The sequence below is a fragment of the Cherax quadricarinatus genome, chromosome 22 (genome assembly GCF_038502225.1).
Source record: "Cherax quadricarinatus isolate ZL_2023a chromosome 22, ASM3850222v1, whole genome shotgun sequence".
Taxonomy (NCBI): Eukaryota; Metazoa; Arthropoda; class Malacostraca; order Decapoda; family Parastacidae; genus Cherax; species Cherax quadricarinatus.
Window position 1 is genome coordinate 43,825,361 of NC_091313.1, and position 22,176 is coordinate 43,847,536.

Below are 22,176 nucleotides of genomic sequence, written 5' to 3' on the forward strand. Positions count from 1 at the left end.
TTCCTGAATAAAGATTCCCATATGCTGCATAAGTGTCTCAATTTTCAACTTGTCGGTTTTTCAAACCATTCATCACAGCCTGTGGCTTACTTCTCTGCAAAGTATCAACCTCACCAAAGGTCTTACCCCACCATTGAGAAAGAAGCCCTCGCTCTGATAACTACAGTGGATCATTTCAAGGTCTACTTAGAACAGTCGTCCCAAGTAGTCACAGTCTACAGCAATCACAATCCACTGATCTACCTCAACTCCAAGAAAAACCACAACACACATCTGATGAGATGGAATCTCAGGCTGGAACCTTACAATATCAGAGTCGCACATATTGCCTGCAAGGAAAATAAGCTGTCCGATTCCTTTTCTCGCACTTAATTTAGTTTAGGATATGTTAGGGACCATATGGGTAGCTTAGCTCTTTTTTTCTCCTGTTTATTCCGCGTATTTCACACTCTCAAATAGGCTGCTTCCCAACCAGCGAACCGGATGCTAAGGGTTTAACGATCAATAAAGGTACCTGTCGTTAAATCAGTACCTTGGTTCATTGACCAATCACAGGCAAGCCCGCCAAAGCTGAAAGCAATGTGGTTCACTAGCATTTGGCAGACTTGCCTACCTGCTGGTTGAGTACGGTGCACTCTCTCTGGCTTTTGCTTTGCCATTTGTTACCGTCGTGTACACTTATTACTATTCCATTTGTACCTTGTGTACATATTGGTATATAGTGGGTGAAGATAAAATATACTTTATAGTCTATCTGCTGAGTTTGTTTTGCTCCAAATATCATTACGACCAGGTCACAGGTCATTCATTACCTGTGTTCGTAATATGCTGCTAGCTAGTACCTGGCAGGTGCTGCTAGATAGTTCCAGGCAGGTGCTGCCAGCTAGTACGTGAGTAGTGCTGCTAGCTAGTACCTGGAAGGTGCTGCTTGCTAGTATCTAGTATCTAGTATGCTAGTACTTGGGAAGTATTGCTTGTTAGTACTTGGGAGGTGCTGCTAGTCAGTATCTGACAGGTGCTGCTAGCTAGTACCTAAGAGGTGCTGCTACCAAGTATCCGGGTGGTGCTGGTAACTAGTACCTGAGAGGTGCTGCTTGCTGATATCTGGGAGATGCTGCCTGCTAGTGCCTCGGAGGTGCTGCTTGCTAGTAACTGGCAGGTGCTACTAGGTAGTACCTGGCAGGTGCTCCTAGCTAGTACCTGGAAGGTGCTGCTAGGTAGTACCTGGGAGGTGCTTCTAACTAGTACCTGGGAGGTGCTTCTAGCTAATACCTGACAGGTGCTGGTATCTAGTACCTGGGCGGTACTGCTAGGAAGTACGTGGGTGGTACTGCTAGTTAGTACCTGGCATGTGCTGCTAGCCAGTACCTGGGTGGTGCTGCTAGCTAGTACCTGTGTGGTGCTCCTGTCTAGTGCCTGGATGGTGTTGCTAGCTAGTACCTGGAAGGTGCTGCTAGGTAGTACCTGGGAGGTACTTCTAACTAGTACCTGGAAGGTGCTTCTAGCTAGTACCTCGCAGGTGATGCTAGCCAGTACCTGGGAGGTACTGCTAGCCAGTACCTAGGTGGTGCTGCTAGCAGTACCTGAGAGGTACTGCTAGGTAGTACTCGGGAGGTGCTGCAAGCTAATACCTAGCAGGTGCTGCTAGCTAGTACCGGGAAGGTTTTGCTAGCCAGTACCTGGAGTTTACCTGGAGAGAGTTCCGGGGGTCAACGCCCCCGCGGCCCGGTCTGTGACCAGGCCTCCTTAGGTCAGTGTCCCAGGATGCGACCCACACCAGTCGACTAACACCCAGGTACCCATTTTACTGATGGGGAACATAGACAACAGGTGGAAAGAAACACGTCCAATGTTTCTACTCTGGCTGGGAATCGAACCCAGGCCCTCACCGTGTGAAGCGAGAGCGTTAACCACCAGAGCCACCCACTAATACAAGACAGTAAACAGACTGTCTTCCATCATGTCTTTCCTCAATTCACATTACTCCAATTTTACATCCTCCATGATCTCCCGTACACCTCTGCCACTCAGGTGCTTCTCTGATTGCACAAGCTCCTGTCAGCGCACTCAGGTGTACACTTGCAGTGACCCACTTCCCAAACTATGAACTTTTTCGAAAACGCGTTAGATTTCCTATTTTATTTTGTGCTGATTTCACATCAATTGGATCATGAATCTCAGGTTTGCTCTGAGAAATAGGGTGATACTCCCTATTTCTCGGAGGTCTTACTCCTGAGTGATGGGTGTGAAGACTAGGGAGAGGTCTTCAGAGGGTCTCATGAGACCAGGGATTTCACTAAAAGTGAGGGTGTCTTGACCAGGGACACAAGTTATCTCGTAGTGTAGCAGTATCTTGGCCAGCACTAACTTGGCCTCCATCATGGCGAACCTCATGCCTGTAATGTTGTTATTATTATTATTATTATTATTATTATTATTATTATTATTATTATTATTATTATTATTATTATTATTATTATTAATAGTATTAGTAGTAGTAAGATGACACAGGTACAAGATGACACAGGTGTAGGATGTCACAGGTGTAAGTTGACCCAGGTGTAAGATGACCCAGGTGTAAGATGACACATGTGTAAGATGACCCAGGTGTAAGATGACACATGTGTAAGATGACCCAGGTGTAAGATGACACATGTGTAAGATGAAACATGTACAAGATGACACAGGTGTAAGATGACACATGTGTAAGATGACCCAGGTGTAAGATGACACATGTGTAAGATGAAACATGTACAAGATGACACAGGTGTAGGATGGCACATGTGTAAGATGAAACATGTACAAGATGACACAGGTGTAAGATGGCACATGTGTAAGATGAAACATGTACAAGATGACACAGGTGTAAGATGACACAGGTGTAAGATGACACATGTGTAAGATGACCCAGGTGTAAGATGACACATGTGTAAGATGAAACATGTACAAGATGACACAGGTGTAAGATGACACAGGTGTAAGATGACACATGTGTAAGATGACCCAGGTGTAAGATGACACATGTGTAAGATGAAACATGTACAAGATGACACAGGTGTAAGATGACGCAGGTGTAGGATGACACATGTGTAAGATGACCCAGGTGTAAGATGACACATGTGTAAGATGACACAGATGTAAGATGACACAGAAACGAGGCACTAAACTACAGACCTGTGTCTCTGACATGTATTGTGTGCAAAGTCATGGAGAAGATTATCAGGAGGAGAGTGGTCGAACACCTGGAAAGGAACAAGATTATAAATGAAAACCAGCATGGGTTCATGGAAGGCAAATCTTGTATCACAAACCTCCTGGAGTTTTATGACAAGGTAACAGAAGTAAGACACGAGAGAGAGGGTTGGGTAGATTGCATTTTCCTAGACTGCAGGAAGGCCTTTGACACAGTTCCCCACAAGAGATTAGTGCAGAAGCTGGAGGATCAGGCACACGTAAAAGGAAGGGCACTGCAATGGATAAGGGAATACCTCACAGGGAGGCAGCAACGAGTCATGGTACGTGAAGAGGTATCACAGTGGGCGCCTGTTACGAGCGGGGTCCCACAGGGGTCAGTTCTAGGACCAGTGCTATTTTTGATATATGTGAACGACATGATGGAAGGAATAGACTCTGAAGTGTCCCTGTTCGCAGATGACGTGAAGTTGATGAGAAGAATTAAATCGGACGAGGATGAGGCAGGACTGCAAAGAGACCTGGAGAGGCTGGACATGTGGTCCAGTAACTGGCTCCTCGAATTCAATCCAGCCAAATGCAAAGTCATGAAGATTGGGGAGGGGCAAAGAAGACCGCAGACAGAATATAGGCTAGGTGGACAAAGACTACAGACCTCACTCAGGGAGAAAGACCTTGGGGTGACCATAACACCGAGCACATCACCGGAGGCACACATCAACCAAATAACCGCTGCAGCATACGGGCGCCTGGCAAACCTGAGAATAGCGTTCCGATACCTTAATAAGGAATCATTCAAGACACTGTACACTGTGTATGTTAGACCCATACTGGAGTATGCAGCACCAGTCTGGAACCCACACCTGGTCAAGCACGTCAAGAAGTTAGAGAAAGTACAAAGGTTTGCAACAAGGCTAGTCCCAGAGCTCAAGGGAATGTCGTACGAGGAAAGGTTAAGGGAAATCGGACTGACGACACTGGAGGACAGAAGGGTCAGGGGAGACATGATAACGACATACAAGATACTGCGGGGAATAGACAAGGTGGACAGAGATAGGATGTTCCAGAGAGGGGACACAGGGACAAGGGGTCACAACTGGAAGCTGAAGACTCAGACGAGTCACAGGGACGTTAGGAAGTATTTCTTCAGTCATAGAGTTGTCAGCAAGTGGAATAGCCTAGCAAGTGAAGTAGTGGAGGCAGGAACCATACATAGTTTTAAGAAGAGGTATGACAAAGCTCAGGAAGCAGAGAGAGAGAGGATCCAGTAGCGATCAGTGAAGAGGCGGGGCCAGGAGCTGAGTCTCGACCCCTGCAACCACAATTAGGTGAGTACAATTAGGTGAGTACACATGTGTAAGATGACACATGTGTAAGATGAAACATGTACAAGATGACACAGATGTAAGATGACACAGGTGTAAGATGACACAGGTGTAAGATGACACAGGTGTAAGGTGACACAGGTGTAAGATGACACAGGTGTAAGATGACACAGGTGTAAGATGACACAGGTGTAAGATGACACAGGTGTAAGATGACACAGGTGTAAGATGACACAGGTGTAAGATGACACAGATGTAAGATGACACAGGTGTAAGATGACACATGTGTAAGATGACACATGTGTAAGATGAAACATGTACAAGATGACACAGATGTAAGATGACACAGGTGTAAGATGACACAGGTGTAAGATGACACAGGTGTAAGATGACACAGGTGTAAGATGACACAGGTGTAAGATGACACAGGTGTAAGATGACACAGGTGTAAGATGACACAGGTGTAAGATGAAACATGTACAAGATGACACAGATGTAAGATGACACAGATGTAAGATGACACAGGTGTAAGATGACACATGTGTAAGATGAAACATGTACAAGATGACACAGGTGTAAGATGACACAGGTGTAAGATGACACAGGTGTAAGATGACACAGGTGTAAGATGACACAGGTGTAAGATGACACAGGTGTAAGATGACACAGGTGTAAGATGACACAGGTGTAAGATGAAACATGTACAAGATGACACAGATGTAAGATGACACAGGTGTAAAATTACACATGTGTAAGATGACCCAGGTGTAAGATGACGCAGGTGTAGGATGACACATGTGTAAGATGACACAGGTACAAGATGACACAGGTGTAAGATGACACAGGTGTTAGATGACGCAGGTGTAGGATGACACATGTGTAAGATGACACAGGTACAAGATGACACATGTGTAAGATGAAACATGTACAAGATGACACAGGTGTAAGATGGCACATGTGTAAGATGACACAGGTACAAGATGACACAGGTGTAAGATGACACGTACAAGATGACACATGTGTAAGATGGCACAGGTACAAGATGACACATGTGTAAGATGAAACATGTACAAGATGACACAGGTGTAAGATGACACAGGTGTAAGATGACACATGTGTAAGATGACACAGGTACAAGATGACACATGTGTAAGATGACACACGTACAAGATGACACATGTGTAAGATGACACATGTACAAGATGACACAGGTATAATATGACACAGGTGTAAGATGACACATGTGTAAGATGACACAGGTACAAGATGACACAGGTGTAAGATGACACAGGTACAAGATGACGCAGGTGTAACATGACACAGCTATCACAGATGAGCCTGAGATGGTGTGAATTACTTTTTCAGCCATAGTGTTATGAGACGGATGGCATGAACCTCTTGAAGTAATGTTTCTAGAGCAAAATGCAAACATAGCTTCAGAAGTAGGTATGATACTTCTCAGGAGACCAACACAGAGCCAGACTACTCACCAATACAGTTTCTTGGTCCTAAACCGAAGGGCAGGTAAGTGCCTGACTTAATCTGGTCTTTGTTGTGTGGCAGGAAGCGGTCTGGAGAGAAGGTCTCAGGGTCAGACCAGTAGCGAGGGTCGTGGTGAAGACTCCAGATTGGTATACCAATTACAGACTTCTCAGTAAGGACCACCTTGGTCCCAGGAACGCTAAAATACAAAAAAGGAAGACCATTCTTTTAGACGAAATATGATAAACATACCCGAAATTAATCTACAGTAGACTAGACGCATAGAAACCTGTTATAAATCATACAATAACAGGTATGCTGGCGGGCACGACACATGCAATCAGAAGAATATCAGAAGAAATTGATGTTTCTACTAGTATTTCGACTCTAACCAAGTCCTCCATCTCTCAATTACCCCGTCTACATGTGGGCTGCCCTTCAGCATGTATCGGTGTTCGTCACACCTGTATTGTCGTCAGTTACAGATGTTTTTTCAGGTGTTAGAACTTGCACAGTTTCTTACGTGTAAGGCTTAGTACACTGCCTCTCTGTGAAGTGTGCTACTGGGTACAGTCTCAGGGCTTCTGTTAATGATAATAATAATAATATATTATTATTATTATTATTATTATTATTATTATTATTATTATTATTATTATTATTATTATTATTATTATTATTATTATTATTATTACTATTATTATTATTATTATTATTATTATTATTATTATTATTATTATTATTATTATTATTATTATTTCTATTGTTGACTAGTGCATGTAGGTACTTGTGGTTGGAGGGAGTCGAATCTCAGCTCCTAGGCCCTGCCTCTAAGCCAGCCATTACTGGCACCCAGTATTATTCCTAACTTCATGAAGCCCTGTCATACCCATGCCCAAAGCTGCTTATGGTGTCAGACACACCTGAGATGAAAGCATCCAGGTATTTGGCCTCCATGACACCTTGGTAGGTGAAAGTTCCATCCACAGCGATCTCTCTCATCTCCTGACGAAGGCGCTGTTGCAGGGACCTGTGCTGAGCTAGGAGGAAGGAGACAATGGAGAGCATGTTGGCTGTGGTGTCGTAGCCAGCTAGGATGAACAGGATGCTCTCAGCTACTATGGTACTCATCTTCAGTGCTGAGGACAGACAGACAGGGGTAATTACTTACGTCAGTGGAGGCTCCAGTTATAACAGATAAAATTAATCCCTCCATTAACACCACTGTTAGAAATCCCACTGCTGCTACCAATGTAAAGTAACCACCGAACCCATTGATGTTGTGTGTCTACAAGAGTGCAGAGTCCCTGAAAAATCCCAACCCCCTAAATTACCATCATTTGTTGCATATAACCTCAAATCTACTAACTCTTGTGTTCTATATATTAAAAAATCACTTCCCCATCAACTTCTTGCACACAAGAAAACAGAGGGGCTACAATATCACGGTGTTAGGATTTATATAGGGAACTCTGCTCTCAACATATTTAACTTGTATGCTCCTGCTGATAAATTTAATTACTTGGAGCTCCCAACTTGTGCTCATTCTGAGCCTACTCTTATTATTGGCGATTACAATGCGAGACACAAAAGCATTGGAAACTCACAGTTTGGTAATCGTAATGGCAATCAACTGTTGTCACTCTTAAACAGTCATGATAATGTCCAAATTGTAGGTGACCTTGAACCCACACATATCTATGGAGGCATCCTTGATCTGTGCCTGGGCTTCAACATTACTTCTGCCAGCTGTGAGTCTTCCATTGTAACAGATATAGCGTCTGATCATTTCCCTAGGCTAACCTCTCTAGATATTGGTAATACTATCCTTCCTGGTGGGATATTCAAACGGAAACGTTTTAATGTTCCCACAGATCAGCATGATGACTTTGTTGCACATGTGACTGACTGGTATAATTCCTATGAGTGTTCCTCTGTAGAGACCTTTAACAATGATCTTGTGAGCAGTATTCAGAACTACTTAGAGCCGCCACTGCAACCTCTTGGTACTCTAAACCCAACAAACTTCCATAATAATCATACCTCCTTCAAAAACCAAACTTATTACAATGATTCTAAACTTCGTACACTGAAACGTGCTGCTCGCAGACTAGGCCTACCCTATAGAAAACATCGTACCCCTGGAATGCTGAGGCTCTTCCAAACTGCCCTTGCTGCTGCCAGAGAGCGTATGACAGAGCTGCGGCAAACCGACTGGGAAAAATTTGTCAACGGTCTTAATGCTCACACCCCACTTAGCCGGGCATGGAGGGACATAAATAGAATTAAGGGTAAACGAACTGGGCAGATCGCGCACCCTCATCCCTTGCATAGGGCAAATGAGTTAGTCAGTGCTTGGGCTGCTACATCTAGCTATGACAATCTTCCCAGTACCACACAGGCAAAATTAAATGACAAATATGATGCAAGGGAGAGACTTGTTTTCTTTATGCTCAGTAAGGCAGATGATTGCAACATTCCTTTCACTAATTATGAACTTGATGCAGCGCTAACTAAGGGCAACTCCACGTCGCCTGGTGAGGATGGTATTACTTACAACATACTCAGATTGCTGTGTCGAGTACCAGGTAATCCATTACTTGAATTATATAACATGAGCTATGTAACTGGGGAGCTCCCTCAATCTTGGACCAACAGCCTCATCATTCCAATTCCTAAGCCCAATCAACAAAACGCATTTCGCCCAATATCTCTTACTAGCTGCTTGTGTAAAACATTTGAGAGAATGATTCTTAATCGTCTCATGTACAGAATCAAACAATTTTTGTCTCCCCGGTTACATGGTTTCATGCATGGAAGGAGCGTGCATCATTGCATAGCCACCTTTCTCACCCTGCACACTGACAGCTCCTACACTACCTTCCTTGACCTTAAATCCGCTTTCGATGTAGCCAACCGACATGTAATAATTAGTGAACTTGCCAGAATGGATGTTGGAGGATGGCTTCTCCGCTGGATTAAAGGCTACCTGTCCAACAGAAAATCGTCTGTGTTGTTTCAGGGACATAGAAGTGTAACTAAAGACTTTGAATTAGGAACCCCACAGGGAGGTGTGCTCAATCCCACACTGTTCAATATTCTAATTAATGCATTACTTAATGCTATGCCTAGTCAGCCCCATAATTATGTGATTAGTTTTGCTGATGATATAATGATTCACACCACCGGATTCTCCAACACCCAAAACATTCTTAATCATGTACTAGCCTCGTGTCAGGACCTGGGGTTGATAATCTCTACTGATAAAACAAAGATACTCAATAGGCGTCCTCCTCGACAGAGAGGCACAGTTCGTCAGATCCAATTGCATGATGGGTCTCTTCTAGAATATGTAAGCAGATACAGGTATCTAGGCTTTGAGGTTCCACTACTTGGACCTGTTGTAACAAGACTTTGTCACCAATACAAAGAACGACTAAGAGCACTTAGAGTTGTGGCAGGGCTTCACCCCAGGTATGGTGCTAATGTTAAAATTGTGAAAATGATGTATCTTGCTTATATTAGATCATTGGTTGATTATGCTGCGCCACTACTTGCTCTTGTGTCTGACTGGAAGCTTGGAGGGCTGGAAAAACTGCAGAACGAAGCAATGAGGATCATCCTAGGATGCCCTCGTACTGCCAAAATTTTAAATATGCAAAAAGAACTTGATATTCCAAGCATCAGAGATCGTGTTACTGAAAGAAATATCCTAATTGGGGTTAATATGCTCAGGCAAGCTCATTCAAACCCCTGCACAGAAGCCCTCCAAACTTTCCTCAGCACTGGTGAACACTCCTCCAGATGGATCGAAAAGACTGGAACCGACCTCCGCATGAATCAGATACATGATCTATGTCAAGTAAGGCAACAGCGGCACTTCTCCGCTCCATGGAATATTACCCTATTCCAAACTACCATTCCTCCATTTCCCCCCAAACTACTTCTTAAATCACAACCAAAACTTCGCCTTGAAGCCAAACATGAGGCCTTAAGCTGTATTGATAACTTAGTCACACAGCACACACTCTCGCAAATTATTTACGTTGATGGTTCTGTTCACCAATCCACTGGTGCAGCTGGTAGTGCTGCTGTTGTCGTACAGAGTGATGGCTCTCTTAAAGAAATTGGAGCACGCATCAATAATTGGGCCTCTACCCTTCAGACAGAACTGTTTGCCATACTCCTTGCACTGAAATGCATCTATGTATCAAAGATTGACAGTTTAATTGTAACTGATTCTCTGTCATCCATAAATGCTCTCAACTCATTAAGCATAAATTGTGGCATGCTTGTGTCAGAAGCCAGACACAGGTATGGTAGGATTGTGGACAGTGGAGTCAGAGTGCACATGCTGTGGATTCCATCTCACATTGGTCTTCAGATGCATGATAGAACTGATAAATTGGCTAAGCTGTATGCTTTCAAAGAGGGAGTAGATTACAATCTTGGCTTGTCAGGTAGTAGTTTGAGAACAATAATACGAAAAGAACTTCAGCTGGATTTTATGGACTTAAGGCTCAGGGAGATTGACACCAGTGAGTCCATCTATCATCATTCTATCATGCAGGAGGAGCCACATGTCTATGGTGCATCCAACAAAATAAGCAGACTCTTGGATGTCACTACCGCCCGGCTCCGGCTGGGTTACAAGTATCTTTGGCAGGTTAAATCACCACCACCAGATGTAGACAAAACGAAATGTAAACTTTGCCAGATGGATTATTGTCACACCCTGCGTCATTATGTACTGGAGTGCGATAAAATTAATGAATTTAGAAACAACTCACTCAGAAGTGTTCAAGAAATGGCTAAGTATTTTATCCACAGTGGTATATTACAGACCATTCTGGAGAAATACCGTGACTTTGCTAGCTGTAAATAAAGCATTACCAAATATGTGCATGTGTGTGTGTGTGTGTGTGTGTGTGTGTGTGTGTGTGTGTGTGTGTGTGTGTGTGTGTGTGTGTGTGTGTTTGTGTGTTTGTGTTTGAGTGTGTGTGTGTGTGTGTGTGTGTGTGTGTGTGTGTGTGTGTGTGTGTGTGTGTGTGTGTGTGTGTGTGTGTGAGTATGAGTGTGTGTGTGTATGAGTGTGTGTGTGTGTATGAGTGTGTGTGTGTGTGTATGAGTGTGTGTGCGTGTGTGTGTATGAGTTTGGGTGTGTGTGTGTGTGTGTGTGTGTGTGTGTGTGTGTGTGTTTGTGTGTGTGTGTGTGTGTGTGTGTGTTGTGACCGGGTGTGTAAGTGTGAATTGCTCATTACTCTAAAATTTATTCATGATTGCAGCCATGTATAAACGTAAGTAACCATTCTTACAGTATTTATTACCTTTGTAACTTGTGAGTTCATTACCTCGTACCTAGTTCAGCCATCAAAACTTTGGAGCCCGGTCCCTGGACCCATTGTGTACCTCTGTAATCTGTAAATACCTTTGTAACTTGTCATGATTGTGACTAGACCTACCTGGAGTTCATTACCTTTGTAAATTGTGAGTTCATTACCTTTGTAAATTGTGAATTCATTACCTCTGTAACTTGCTAAGCTATCAAAACTTTGAGGCCCAGTCCCTGGACCCATTATGTACCTCTGTAATCTTTTGACTACCGCCCACAGGATGGGTATGGGGTGCATAATAAACATATTAAACTAAACTGCTACCAATGTGGTAGACTCTGAACCACTGGCGTCACCAGTGTGGTAGACTGTGAACCACCTCTATCACCAGTGTGGTAGACTTCACACGACTGCTGTCACCAGTGTGGTAGACTCTGAACCACTGCTGTCACCAGTGTGGTAGACTCTGAACCACCTCTATCACCAGTGTGGTAGACTTCACACGACTGCTGTCACCAGTGTGGTAGACTCTGAACCACTGCTGTCACCAGTGTGGTACACTCTGAACTACTGCTGTCACAAATGTGGTAGACTCTGAACCACCTCTATCACCAGTGTGGTAGACTTCACACGACTGCTGTCACTAGTGTGGTAGAATCTGAGCCACTGCTGTCGCCAGTGTGGTAGACTATGAGCCACTGCTGTCACTAGTGTGGTAAACTCTGAGATACTACTGTCACCAGTGTGGTAGACTGAGCCACAGCTGTCACCAGTGTGGTAGACTCTGAACCACTGCTGTCACCTGTGTGGTAGATTCTGAGCCACTGCTGTCACCAGTGTGGTAGACTCTGAGATACTGCTGTCACCAGTGTGGTAGACTGAGCCACAGCTGTCACCAGTGTGGTAGACTCTGAACCACTGCTGTCACAAGCGTGGTAGGCTCTGAACCACTGCTGTCAACAGTGTGGTAGACTCTGAACCACTGCTGTCACCAGTATGGTAGACTCTGAGCCACTGCTGTCACCAGTGTGGTAGACTCTGAGCCACTGCTGTCACCTGTGTGGTAGATTCTGAGCCACTGCTGTCACCTGTGTGGTAGACTCTGAGCCACAGCTGTCACCAGTGTGGTAGACTCTGAACCACTGCTCTCACCAGTGTGGTAGACTCTGAGCCACAGCTGTCACCAGTGTGGTAGACTCTGAGCCACAGCTGTCTCCAGTGTGGTAGACTCTGAACCGCTGCTGTCACCAGTGTGGTAGACTCTGAGCCACTGCTGTCACCAGTGTGGTAGACTCTGAGCCGCTGCTGTCACCAGTGTGGTAGACTCAGAAGCACTGCTGTCACCTGTGTGATAGACTCAGAGTCACTGCTGTCACCAGTGTGGTAGACTCTGAGCCACTGCTGTCACCTGTGTGGTAGATTCTGAGCCACTGCTGTCACCAGTGTGGTAGACTCTGAGCAGCTGCTGCCACCAGTGTGGCAAACTATGAACCTCTGCTGTCACCTGTGTGGTAGACTCTGAGTCACTGTTGTCACCAGTGCGGTAGACTCTGAACCACTGCTGTCACCTGTGTGGTAGACTCTGAACCACTGCTGTCACCAGTGTGGTAGACTCTGAACCACTGCTGTCACCAGTGTGTGGTAGACTCTTAACCACTGCTGTCACCTGTGTGGCAGACTCTGAGCCACTGCTGTCACCAGTGTGCTAGACTATGAGCCACTGCTGTCACCAGTGTGGTAGACTATGAGCTACAGCTGTCACCAGTGTGGTAGACTCTGAGTCACTGCTGTCACCAGTGTAGTAGGCTCTGAACCACTGCTGTCACCAGTGTGGTAGACTCTGAACCACTGCTGTCACTAGTGTGGTAGACTCTGAACCACTGCTGTCACCAGGGTGGTAGACTCTGAGCCACTGCTGTCACCAGTGTGGTAGACTCTGAACCACTGCTGTCACCAGTGTAGTAGACTCTGAGCCACTGCTGTCATCAGTGTGATAGACTCTGAACCACTGCTGTCACCAGTGTGGTAGACTCTGAACCACTGCTGTCACCAGTGTGGTAGACTCTGAACCACTGCTGTCACCAGTGTGGTAGACTCTGAACCACTGCTGTCACCAGTGTGGTAGACTCTGAACCACTGCTGTCACCAGTGTGGTGGACTCTGAGCCACTGCTGTCACCAGTGTGGTAGACTCTGATCCACTGCTGTCATCAGTGTGGTAGACTCTGAGCCACTGCTGTCACCAGTGTGCTAGACTCTGAACCACTGCTGTCACCAGTGTGGTAGACTCTGAACCACTGCTGTCACCAGTGTGGAAGACTCTGAACCACTGCTGTCACCAGTGTGGTAGACTCTGAGCCTCTGCTGTCACCAGTGTGGTAGATTCTAAACCACTGCTGTCACCAGTGTGGTAGACTCTGAACCACTGCTGTCACCAGTGTGGTAGGCTCTGAACCTCTGCTGTCACCAGTGTGGTAGACTCTGAGCCACTGCTGTCACCAGTGTGGTAGACTCTGAACCACTGCTGTCACCAGTGTGGTAGACTCTGAACCTCTGCTGTCACCAGTGTGGTAGACTCTGAGCCACTGCTGTCACCAGTGTGGTAGACTCTGAACCACTGCTTTCACAAGTGTGGTAGACTCTAAGCCACTCCTGTCACCAGTGTGGTAGACTCTGAACCAATGCTGTCACCAGTGTGGTAGACTCTGAACCACTGCTGTCACCAGTGTGGTAGACTCAGAACCACTGCTGTCACCTGTGTGGTAGACTCTGAACCACTTCTGTCAACAGTGTGGTAGACTCTGAACCACTGTTGTCACCAGTGTGGTAGACTCTAAGCCACTGCTGTCACCAGTGTGGTAGACTCTGAACCACTGCTGTCACCAGTGTGTTAGACTCTGAACCACTGTTGTCACCAGTGTGGTAGACTCAGAACCACTGCTGTCACCTGTGTGGTAGACTCTGAACCGCTGCTGTCACCAGTGTGGTAGACTCTGAACCACTGCTGTCACCAGTGTGGTAGACTCTGAGCCACAGCTGTCACCAATGTGGTAGACTCTGAACCACTGCTGTCACCAGTGTGGTAGACTCTGAACCACTGCTGTCACCAATGTGGTAGACTCTGAACCACTGCTGTCACCAGTGTGGTAGACTCTGAACCACTGCTGTCACCAGTGTGGTAGACACTGAACCACTGCTGTCACCAGTGTGGTAGACTCAGAACCACTGCTGTCACCAGTGTGGTAGACACTGAACCACTGCTGTCACCAGTGTGGTAGACTCAGAACCACTGCTGTCACCTGTGTGGTAGACTCTGAACCGCTGCTGTCACCAGTGTGGTAGACTCTGAACCACTGCTGTCACCAGTGTGGTAGACTCTGAACCACTGCTGTCACCAGTGTGGTAGACTCTGAGACACAGCTGTCACCAATGTGGTAGACTCTGAACCACTGCTGTCACCAGTGTGGTGGACTCTGAACCACTGCTGTCACCAGTGTGGTAGACTCTGAGACACAGCTGTCACCAATGTGGTAGACTCTGAACCACTGCTGTCACCAGTGTGGTGGACTCTGAACCACTGCTGTCATCAGTGTGATAGACTCTGAACCACTGCTGTCACCAGTGTGGTAGACTCTGAACCACTGCTGTCACCAGTGTGGTAGACTCTGAACCACTGCTGTCACCAGTGTGGTAGACTCTGAACCACTGCTGTCACCAGTGTGGTAGACTCTGAACCACTGCTGTCACCAGTGTGGTGGACTCTGAGCCACTGCTGTCACCAGTGTGGTAGACTCTGATCCACTGCTGTCATCAGTGTGGTAGACTCTGAGCCACTGCTGTCACCAGTGTGCTAGACTCTGAACCACTGCTGTCACCAGTGTGGTAGACTCTGAACCACTGCTGTCACCAGTGTGGAAGACTCTGAACCACTGCTGTCACCAGTGTGGTAGACTCTGAGCCTCTGCTGTCACCAGTGTGGTAGATTCTAAACCACTGCTGTCACCAGTGTGGTAGACTCTGAACCACTGCTGTCACCAGTGTGGTAGGCTCTGAACCTCTGCTGTCACCAGTGTGGTAGACTCTGAGCCACTGCTGTCACCAGTGTGGTAGACTCTGAACCACTGCTGTCACCAGTGTGGTAGACTCTGAACCTCTGCTGTCACCAGTGTGGTAGACTCTGAGCCACTGCTGTCACCAGTGTGGTAGACTCTGAACCACTGCTTTCACAAGTGTGGTAGACTCTAAGCCACTCCTGTCACCAGTGTGGTAGACTCTGAACCAATGCTGTCACCAGTGTGGTAGACTCTGAACCACTGCTGTCACCAGTGTGGTAGACTCAGAACCACTGCTGTCACCTGTGTGGTAGACTCTGAACCACTTCTGTCAACAGTGTGGTAGACTCTGAACCACTGTTGTCACCAGTGTGGTAGACTCTAAGCCACTGCTGTCACCAGTGTGGTAGACTCTGAACCACTGCTGTCACCAGTGTGTTAGACTCTGAACCACTGTTGTCACCAGTGTGGTAGACTCAGAACCACTGCTGTCACCTGTGTGGTAGACTCTGAACCGCTGCTGTCACCAGTGTGGTAGACTCTGAACCACTGCTGTCACCAGTGTGGTAGACTCTGAGCCACAGCTGTCACCAATGTGGTAGACTCTGAACCACTGCTGTCACCAGTGTGGTAGACTCTGAACCACTGCTGTCACCAATGTGGTAGACTCTGAACCACTGCTGTCACCAGTGTGGTAGACTCTGAACCACTGCTGTCACCAGTGTGGTAGACACTGAACCACTGCTGTCACCAGTGTGGTAGACTCAGAACCACTGCTGTCACCAGTGTGGTAGACACTGAACCACTGCTGTCACCAGTGTGGTAGACTCAGAACCACTGCTGTCACCTGTGTGGTAGACTCTGAACCGCTGCTGTCACCAGTGTGGTAGACTCTGAACCACTGCTGTCACCAGTGTGGTAGACTCTGAACCACTGCTGTCACCAGTGTGGTAGACTCTGAGACACAGCTGTCACCAATGTGGTAGACTCTGAACCACTGCTGTCACCAGTGTGGTGGACTCTGAACCACTGCTGTCACCAGTGTGGTAGACTCTGAGACACAGCTGTCACCAATGTGGTAGACTCTGAACCACTGCTGTCACCAGTGTGGTGGACTCTGAACCACTGCTGTCACCAGTGTGGTAGACTCTGAACCACTGCTGTCACCAGTGTGGTAGACTCTGAACCACTGCTGTCACCAGTGTGGTAGACTCTGAACCACTGCTGTCACCAGTGTGGTAGACTCTGAACCACTGCTGTCACCAGTGTGGTAGACTCTGAACCACTGCACTATCAATATTCCACAAGAAGATAAACCAGACAGCAGTTGATACATTACGATATTTAGAAGTCTTGGAGTTAGGGTCACTCTGGTCGTCTCTAGACTCCATCATGATGTCCAAGAAATCTCCTCTCTTCTCTCCTGCTTCACGCTGTTTAATGGTCTCTGTTACCACTTTCTCGAAGAAGAGTACCTCAGGCTGGGTGAAGCTCATCTTCAGGATGCTGCTGAGCTTGGGGAAGCAGAAGAAGAATATGACTTTGATCATTCTGAGTGTGCTGGTCTTGAAAATGTTTTCCACCTGTGTGTTGAATGTGGAATGGCCGACTTTGAGTGAGTTCGTGTCCATGCCAAAGGCACAGGATGAGATGACCTCTAGGGTGTAGAGACCAAAACATTTTTTCAGCTTGATGGATGTTTTGGTCTTCAATTCTCTGTGTATGTAATCCAACAGAGCGTCAGCCTTCTTCTCCACGAGTGGATACATTCCCTTCATCCGACCGGATGTGAAGGTAGGAGACAGCACGGAGCGGATGCCTTTCCAGTGGGTTCCTGAGGCTTGTGTCAGCATCTCATTGAGGATCTCATCCTTGTCTGAGGTAAAGTTGAAGATTCGACGGTCGACGAAGTGATCGAAGTCCTTAATCAGTACAGCTTTGACAAGCTCAGGGTCAGCAATCATCAGCGTGGGTTTCAGCATCTCGTAGAACCCACACACAGTTGAACTCCCGAGGCTCCTGTAAACCTGTCAACACAAACATAGTTTAGGTTCCGCAGTCACCAGTCTGGGCTTCAACAACTAATAGAACCCACACACTGAGTTGAACACAAGAAAGAAGAAGCACTGAACGAGGCCTACTGGCCCATGCGAGACAGGTCCAATTCACACCCACCCACACCCATTCATGTATTTAGCTTACCTATTTTTTAAGCTACAGAAGGTTTTTAGCCTCAGTGACGCTACTTGGGAGTTTGTTCCACTCATCCACAACTCTATTACCAAACCAGCGCTTTCCTATATCTTTTTTTAATCTAAATATTTCCAACCTGAAACCATTGTTGCGAGTCCTGTCTTGGTTAAATATTTTTTTAGGACATTATTTACATTCCCTATATTTATTTCCGTTTTTTCATTTATACTTATACTTATTTGTTGTACATGTACATATATTTTAAAATACGTGAAACATTAAAAAAATAAGAAACTTGTGCCAAAATGCATAATTCAAACATTTTCTGATATATCTCTTTATTTATCTTATAATAAACTCTCGAAGCCAAGGTTATGCAGGTTTTTATAAGATAATAACTACTTCTGATAACTATAATTAAACACAATCACAATCACAACTATTATTAAACACAATCCACAATTCCTGAGATGTTTCAGGACACAATCACAATCTGACGACAATCTCTGGGGGTATTTCAGGAAGCATACAATCACCACCAAACAATATATGGGGTGTCTCAAGGGCACACAATCACCAACCAAACAATCTCTTGGGTGTTTCAAGACACAATCACACGTTAACAACAATCTCTGGAGTGTTTCAAGGCACAATCACAGCCTAACAACAATCTTTGATGTATTCCAGAGGAACAAAATCATCATTGAACAATATCTGGGATGTCTCAGGAGCGGACAATCACCACCCAAACAATTTCTGGGGTGTTTCAGGTCACAAACACGTCGTAACAACAATCTCTGGGGTGTTTCAGGGCACAAACACGTCTTAACAACAATCTCTGGAGTGTTTCAAGACAAAATCACAGCCAATCTCTGGTGTTGCAGAGGCACAAAATCATCACTAAATAATCTCCGGGGGTGTTTCAGGGGACATACCATCATCAACCAAACAATCTCTGGTTTGTTTCAAGACACAATCACAACTTAACAACAATCTCTGGGGGAGTTTCAAGGCACAATTGCAACCTAGCAACAATTTCTGGGGGTGTTTCAAGGCACAATCACCACCTAACAGCAATCACTGTGGGTATTTCAAGGCACAATTACAACCTAACAACAATCTCTGGGGGTGTTTCAAGGCACAATCACCACCTAACAACAATCTCTGGGGGTGTTTCAAGGCACAATCCCCATCTAACAACAATCTCTCACCTCGTCAACATACAGCCATCTTGGGTACTTTTTGGAGATGAACTTAGGCATGTGACCCAGGATGGGCAGTGCCCCAGGGGCAGTGGGAACCCCACGCGATGCCCAGTAGTTGAGATGGTGCTTAGAATATGCTAGCACCGCCGTCACCACCACCACCACCACCGTCAGCACCACCACCACCACCATCCTTACCCTGTAATGTATTAGAGTGGTGGTTAATGTTACATGGGCTGACCCACACAGGCGGGGCCAGGAACTGTGACCCGACCCCTGCAACCACGTGAAGGTGAATACAGGTAAGGCGAAGTAGAAAGTTGAGAGTGAACCCATGGTTTACCCAGAAGTGTAGAGTGAACCATGGTTCACCCAGAGGTGTAGAGTGATACATGGTTCACCCAGAGATGCAGAGTGAACCAAGAAGCGCAGAGAGGTAACAACTATGCGTACAAGAACAAGGGAGAAATATAGGACGTAGAGAATACAAGAGAAGAAGTAAGGAGAAGAGTCAGGAAAGAATATTCATGGATAAGAAGAGAGGATGAACGTCAGTCTGAGAATAACGACAACAGTGAAAAGCAAATCTGTGACAAAGTTGCTACACAGCCATACCAGGAGGAAGAAAACTGAAGCACGAGGTAATAAGAAGGAAGGAAGGAAGAAGGGAAGGAGAGCTCTAGGAAGTGACCAGCAAGTCCGTGAGGAGCTCAGCCAGAATTTTAAGAAGTTATTCACAGAGACAGGAAGGGTGATAGGGTGAGTGCACCAGCGAGTGCTGTACACAATACATATACCAGAAGAGGTGAAGAAGTTGCTATGTGAACTAGACACCAGGAAGACTGTGGGGCTAGGTAATATATCTTCTCTGGGTCCTGAGAGAGGCAGCAGCGGTACAAGAGACTGGGAGGAGGTTACTGATGGTCTGACCACGTAATACATTTCAGTAAAGCCTCAGAGGCACTGTGTGTGCCACAATGGACAACTGCCAGAATGCATGTAGAGGAACTTTACAAGAGAGCTGACTGCATATAATTTAGCTTTACAAGAAAGATGATTGCATATAAAGGAGCTTTACAAGAGAGTTGACTGCATATAAAGTCACTTTACAAGGGAGCTCATTGCATATAAGGGAACTTTACCAGAGAACTGACTGCATATAAAGGCGCTTTACAAGAGAGCTGATTGCATATACAGGAGCTTTACAAGAGAGCTGACTGCATATAAAGGCGCTTTACACAAGAAAACTGACTGCATATAAAGGAGCTGTACTAAAGAGCTGCATATAAAGGAACTTACCAGAGAGCTAACTGCATATAAAGTCATAAAGTCTTTTACCAGAAAGCTGACTGCAAATAAAGGCGCTTTATAAGTGAGCTGACTGCATATAAAGGTGCTTTACAAGTGAGCTGACTGCATATAAAGGCGCTTTACAAGTGAGCTGACTGCATATAAAGGCCCTTTATAAGTGAGCTGACTGCATATAAAGGCGCTTTGTAAGTGAGCTGACTGCCTATAAAGGCGCTTTGTAAGTGAGCTGACTGCATATAAAGGCGCTTTACAAGTGAGCTCACTGCATATAAAGGCCCTTTATAAGTGAGCTGACTGCATATAAAGCCGCATTACAAGTGAGCTGACTGCATATAAAGGCGCTTTACAAGTGAGCTGACTGCATATAAAGCCGCATTACAAGTGAGCTGACTGCATATATAGGCGCTTTACAAGTTAGCTGACTGCATATAAAGGCCCTTTATAAGTGAGCTGACTGCATATAATTCCAAATAAGGTAGATTTTTACACAACTTACCAGGTGTGACTGTGTTCTTCAAGAGTAAACAGTTATGTAAGACTGTGAGAGTGTTGTGATGCAGGTGGGTTCTCCAGGAGCGCTGTACCACAACAACCCACTTGTTATCAGTGTGAAGCCACAAGTGGGTTGCTGGCTTGGTTTTATTGGGTTGGGGAGAGTTTCAAGTCTATCTGCCACACCAGGGTCATTAATTCCGTCTGTTCATCACCAGTCAAACGCAGCTTAATACCTAAAATGCTAATTAACGTAAACTACCAGTGTATATGTACTGATATACACAACTCAGTGTATATTTTCCTGCCATTCTCGGCAACTAGTATTATCAGATACGATGATAAAGTAGTGAATGACACTCAGGTTCTGATTGACTCATTCTTAATCAGGGGAATTACTTCACCATCCAATACATTCCTCTCCAATACATTACTCGCATACAAGAGGAAATATTAATGTATATTATTGTATTACTGTATAGTACACAAAATATTCCTGTACAGTAGATACAATATTCCTGTACAGTACATACAATATTTCTGTACAATACATACAATATTCCTGTACAGTACATACAAAATTCCAGTACAGTACATACAATGGAAATATAAACACAAATGCAGTATAATGTGATCCTTTATTGACAACGTTTCACCCACACAGTGGGCTTTTTCAAGTCACACACGGATCTACCTGGGGTTGGAAGGTACGAGAGTATTTATAGTCATGTTCAGAATGTTGAGGTCAGGTGGAGAATGCTGCATCTGATGATCTACCGGGTGGGGTTATAGAGTCTTGGGTAGCTTGGCAGGGGTATTGGACAAGTTGTAGACCTTCTGCAGTGTTCTATTATGTGGGATAGCGATGAAGAAGTTTCTTGGCGAGTGGTTCAGCTATGTTATAGAAGCCATTGTTCTGGTTGAAATTGTTGGTTATAGAGATAAGCGATGATTCCAGGATTCTTCTGTATTGAGTGTTGTCTTCGTTGGCTATAAGTCTTGAGTTTCTGTAGTTAATTAAATGGTTGTGTGAATTGCAATGTTGTACACAGGCATTCCTGGTATCGTCAGACCTGCTTGCATATTGGTGTTCTGAAATGCGTGTTTGGAGGTCTCTTGATGTTTCGCCCACATATAATTTGTTGCAGTCATTACAAGGGATTATGTATACCCCTGCAGAGGATGGAGGCTTGTCCTGTTTACTACTGGTGATGTCCTTGATGGTCGTGGTTGTGGAGGTAGATACTTGGAATTATGTTTTGGCAAAGATGTTGGAAACATGTTTGGCAATGGAGTTGTTGGGGAGGACTATGTATCTCTTCTCGGCAGTGTCTTCTCTGGGTGTGTTGAAGATGTTTAATGCCCGCCGTCTGCAGTCTCTGATGAAGTGACGAGGATAGTGGAGTTTAGAAAATACTTGTTCAATTATAGTGCATTCTTCCTCAAGGAACTCATTGCTGCAGATTCTGAGTGCACGTAGGAAGAAGCCTATAATTACACCACGTTTGGTTTTGGTGTCGTGGTGAGAGTAGAAGTGGAGAAGATCGTTTTGGTTGGTGGGTTTTCGATAGACTTTAAAACGAAGTTCGTGG

At 45.4% G+C, this 22,176-nt stretch overlaps 1 protein-coding gene across 1 annotated transcript; it reads right to left on the reverse strand.

The window, feature by feature from the left end:
• Positions 1-2,124: 2,124 nt before the first annotated feature.
• LOC128689823 (cytochrome P450 6k1) lies at positions 2,125-20,744 on the reverse strand. Its single transcript, XM_053778313.2, has 7 exons — positions 20,589-20,744; positions 18,788-18,980; positions 16,723-17,410; positions 6,923-7,138; positions 6,523-6,583; positions 6,008-6,198; positions 2,125-2,396 (listed from the first exon to the last, which is right to left on the reverse strand). The coding sequence occupies exons 2-7, from the start codon at positions 18,971-18,973 to the stop codon at positions 2,227-2,229; spliced, it is 1,512 nt and encodes a 503-aa protein (XP_053634288.2). The 5' UTR covers positions 18,974-18,980; positions 20,589-20,744; the 3' UTR covers positions 2,125-2,226.
• Positions 20,745-22,176: the final 1,432 nt, after the last annotated feature.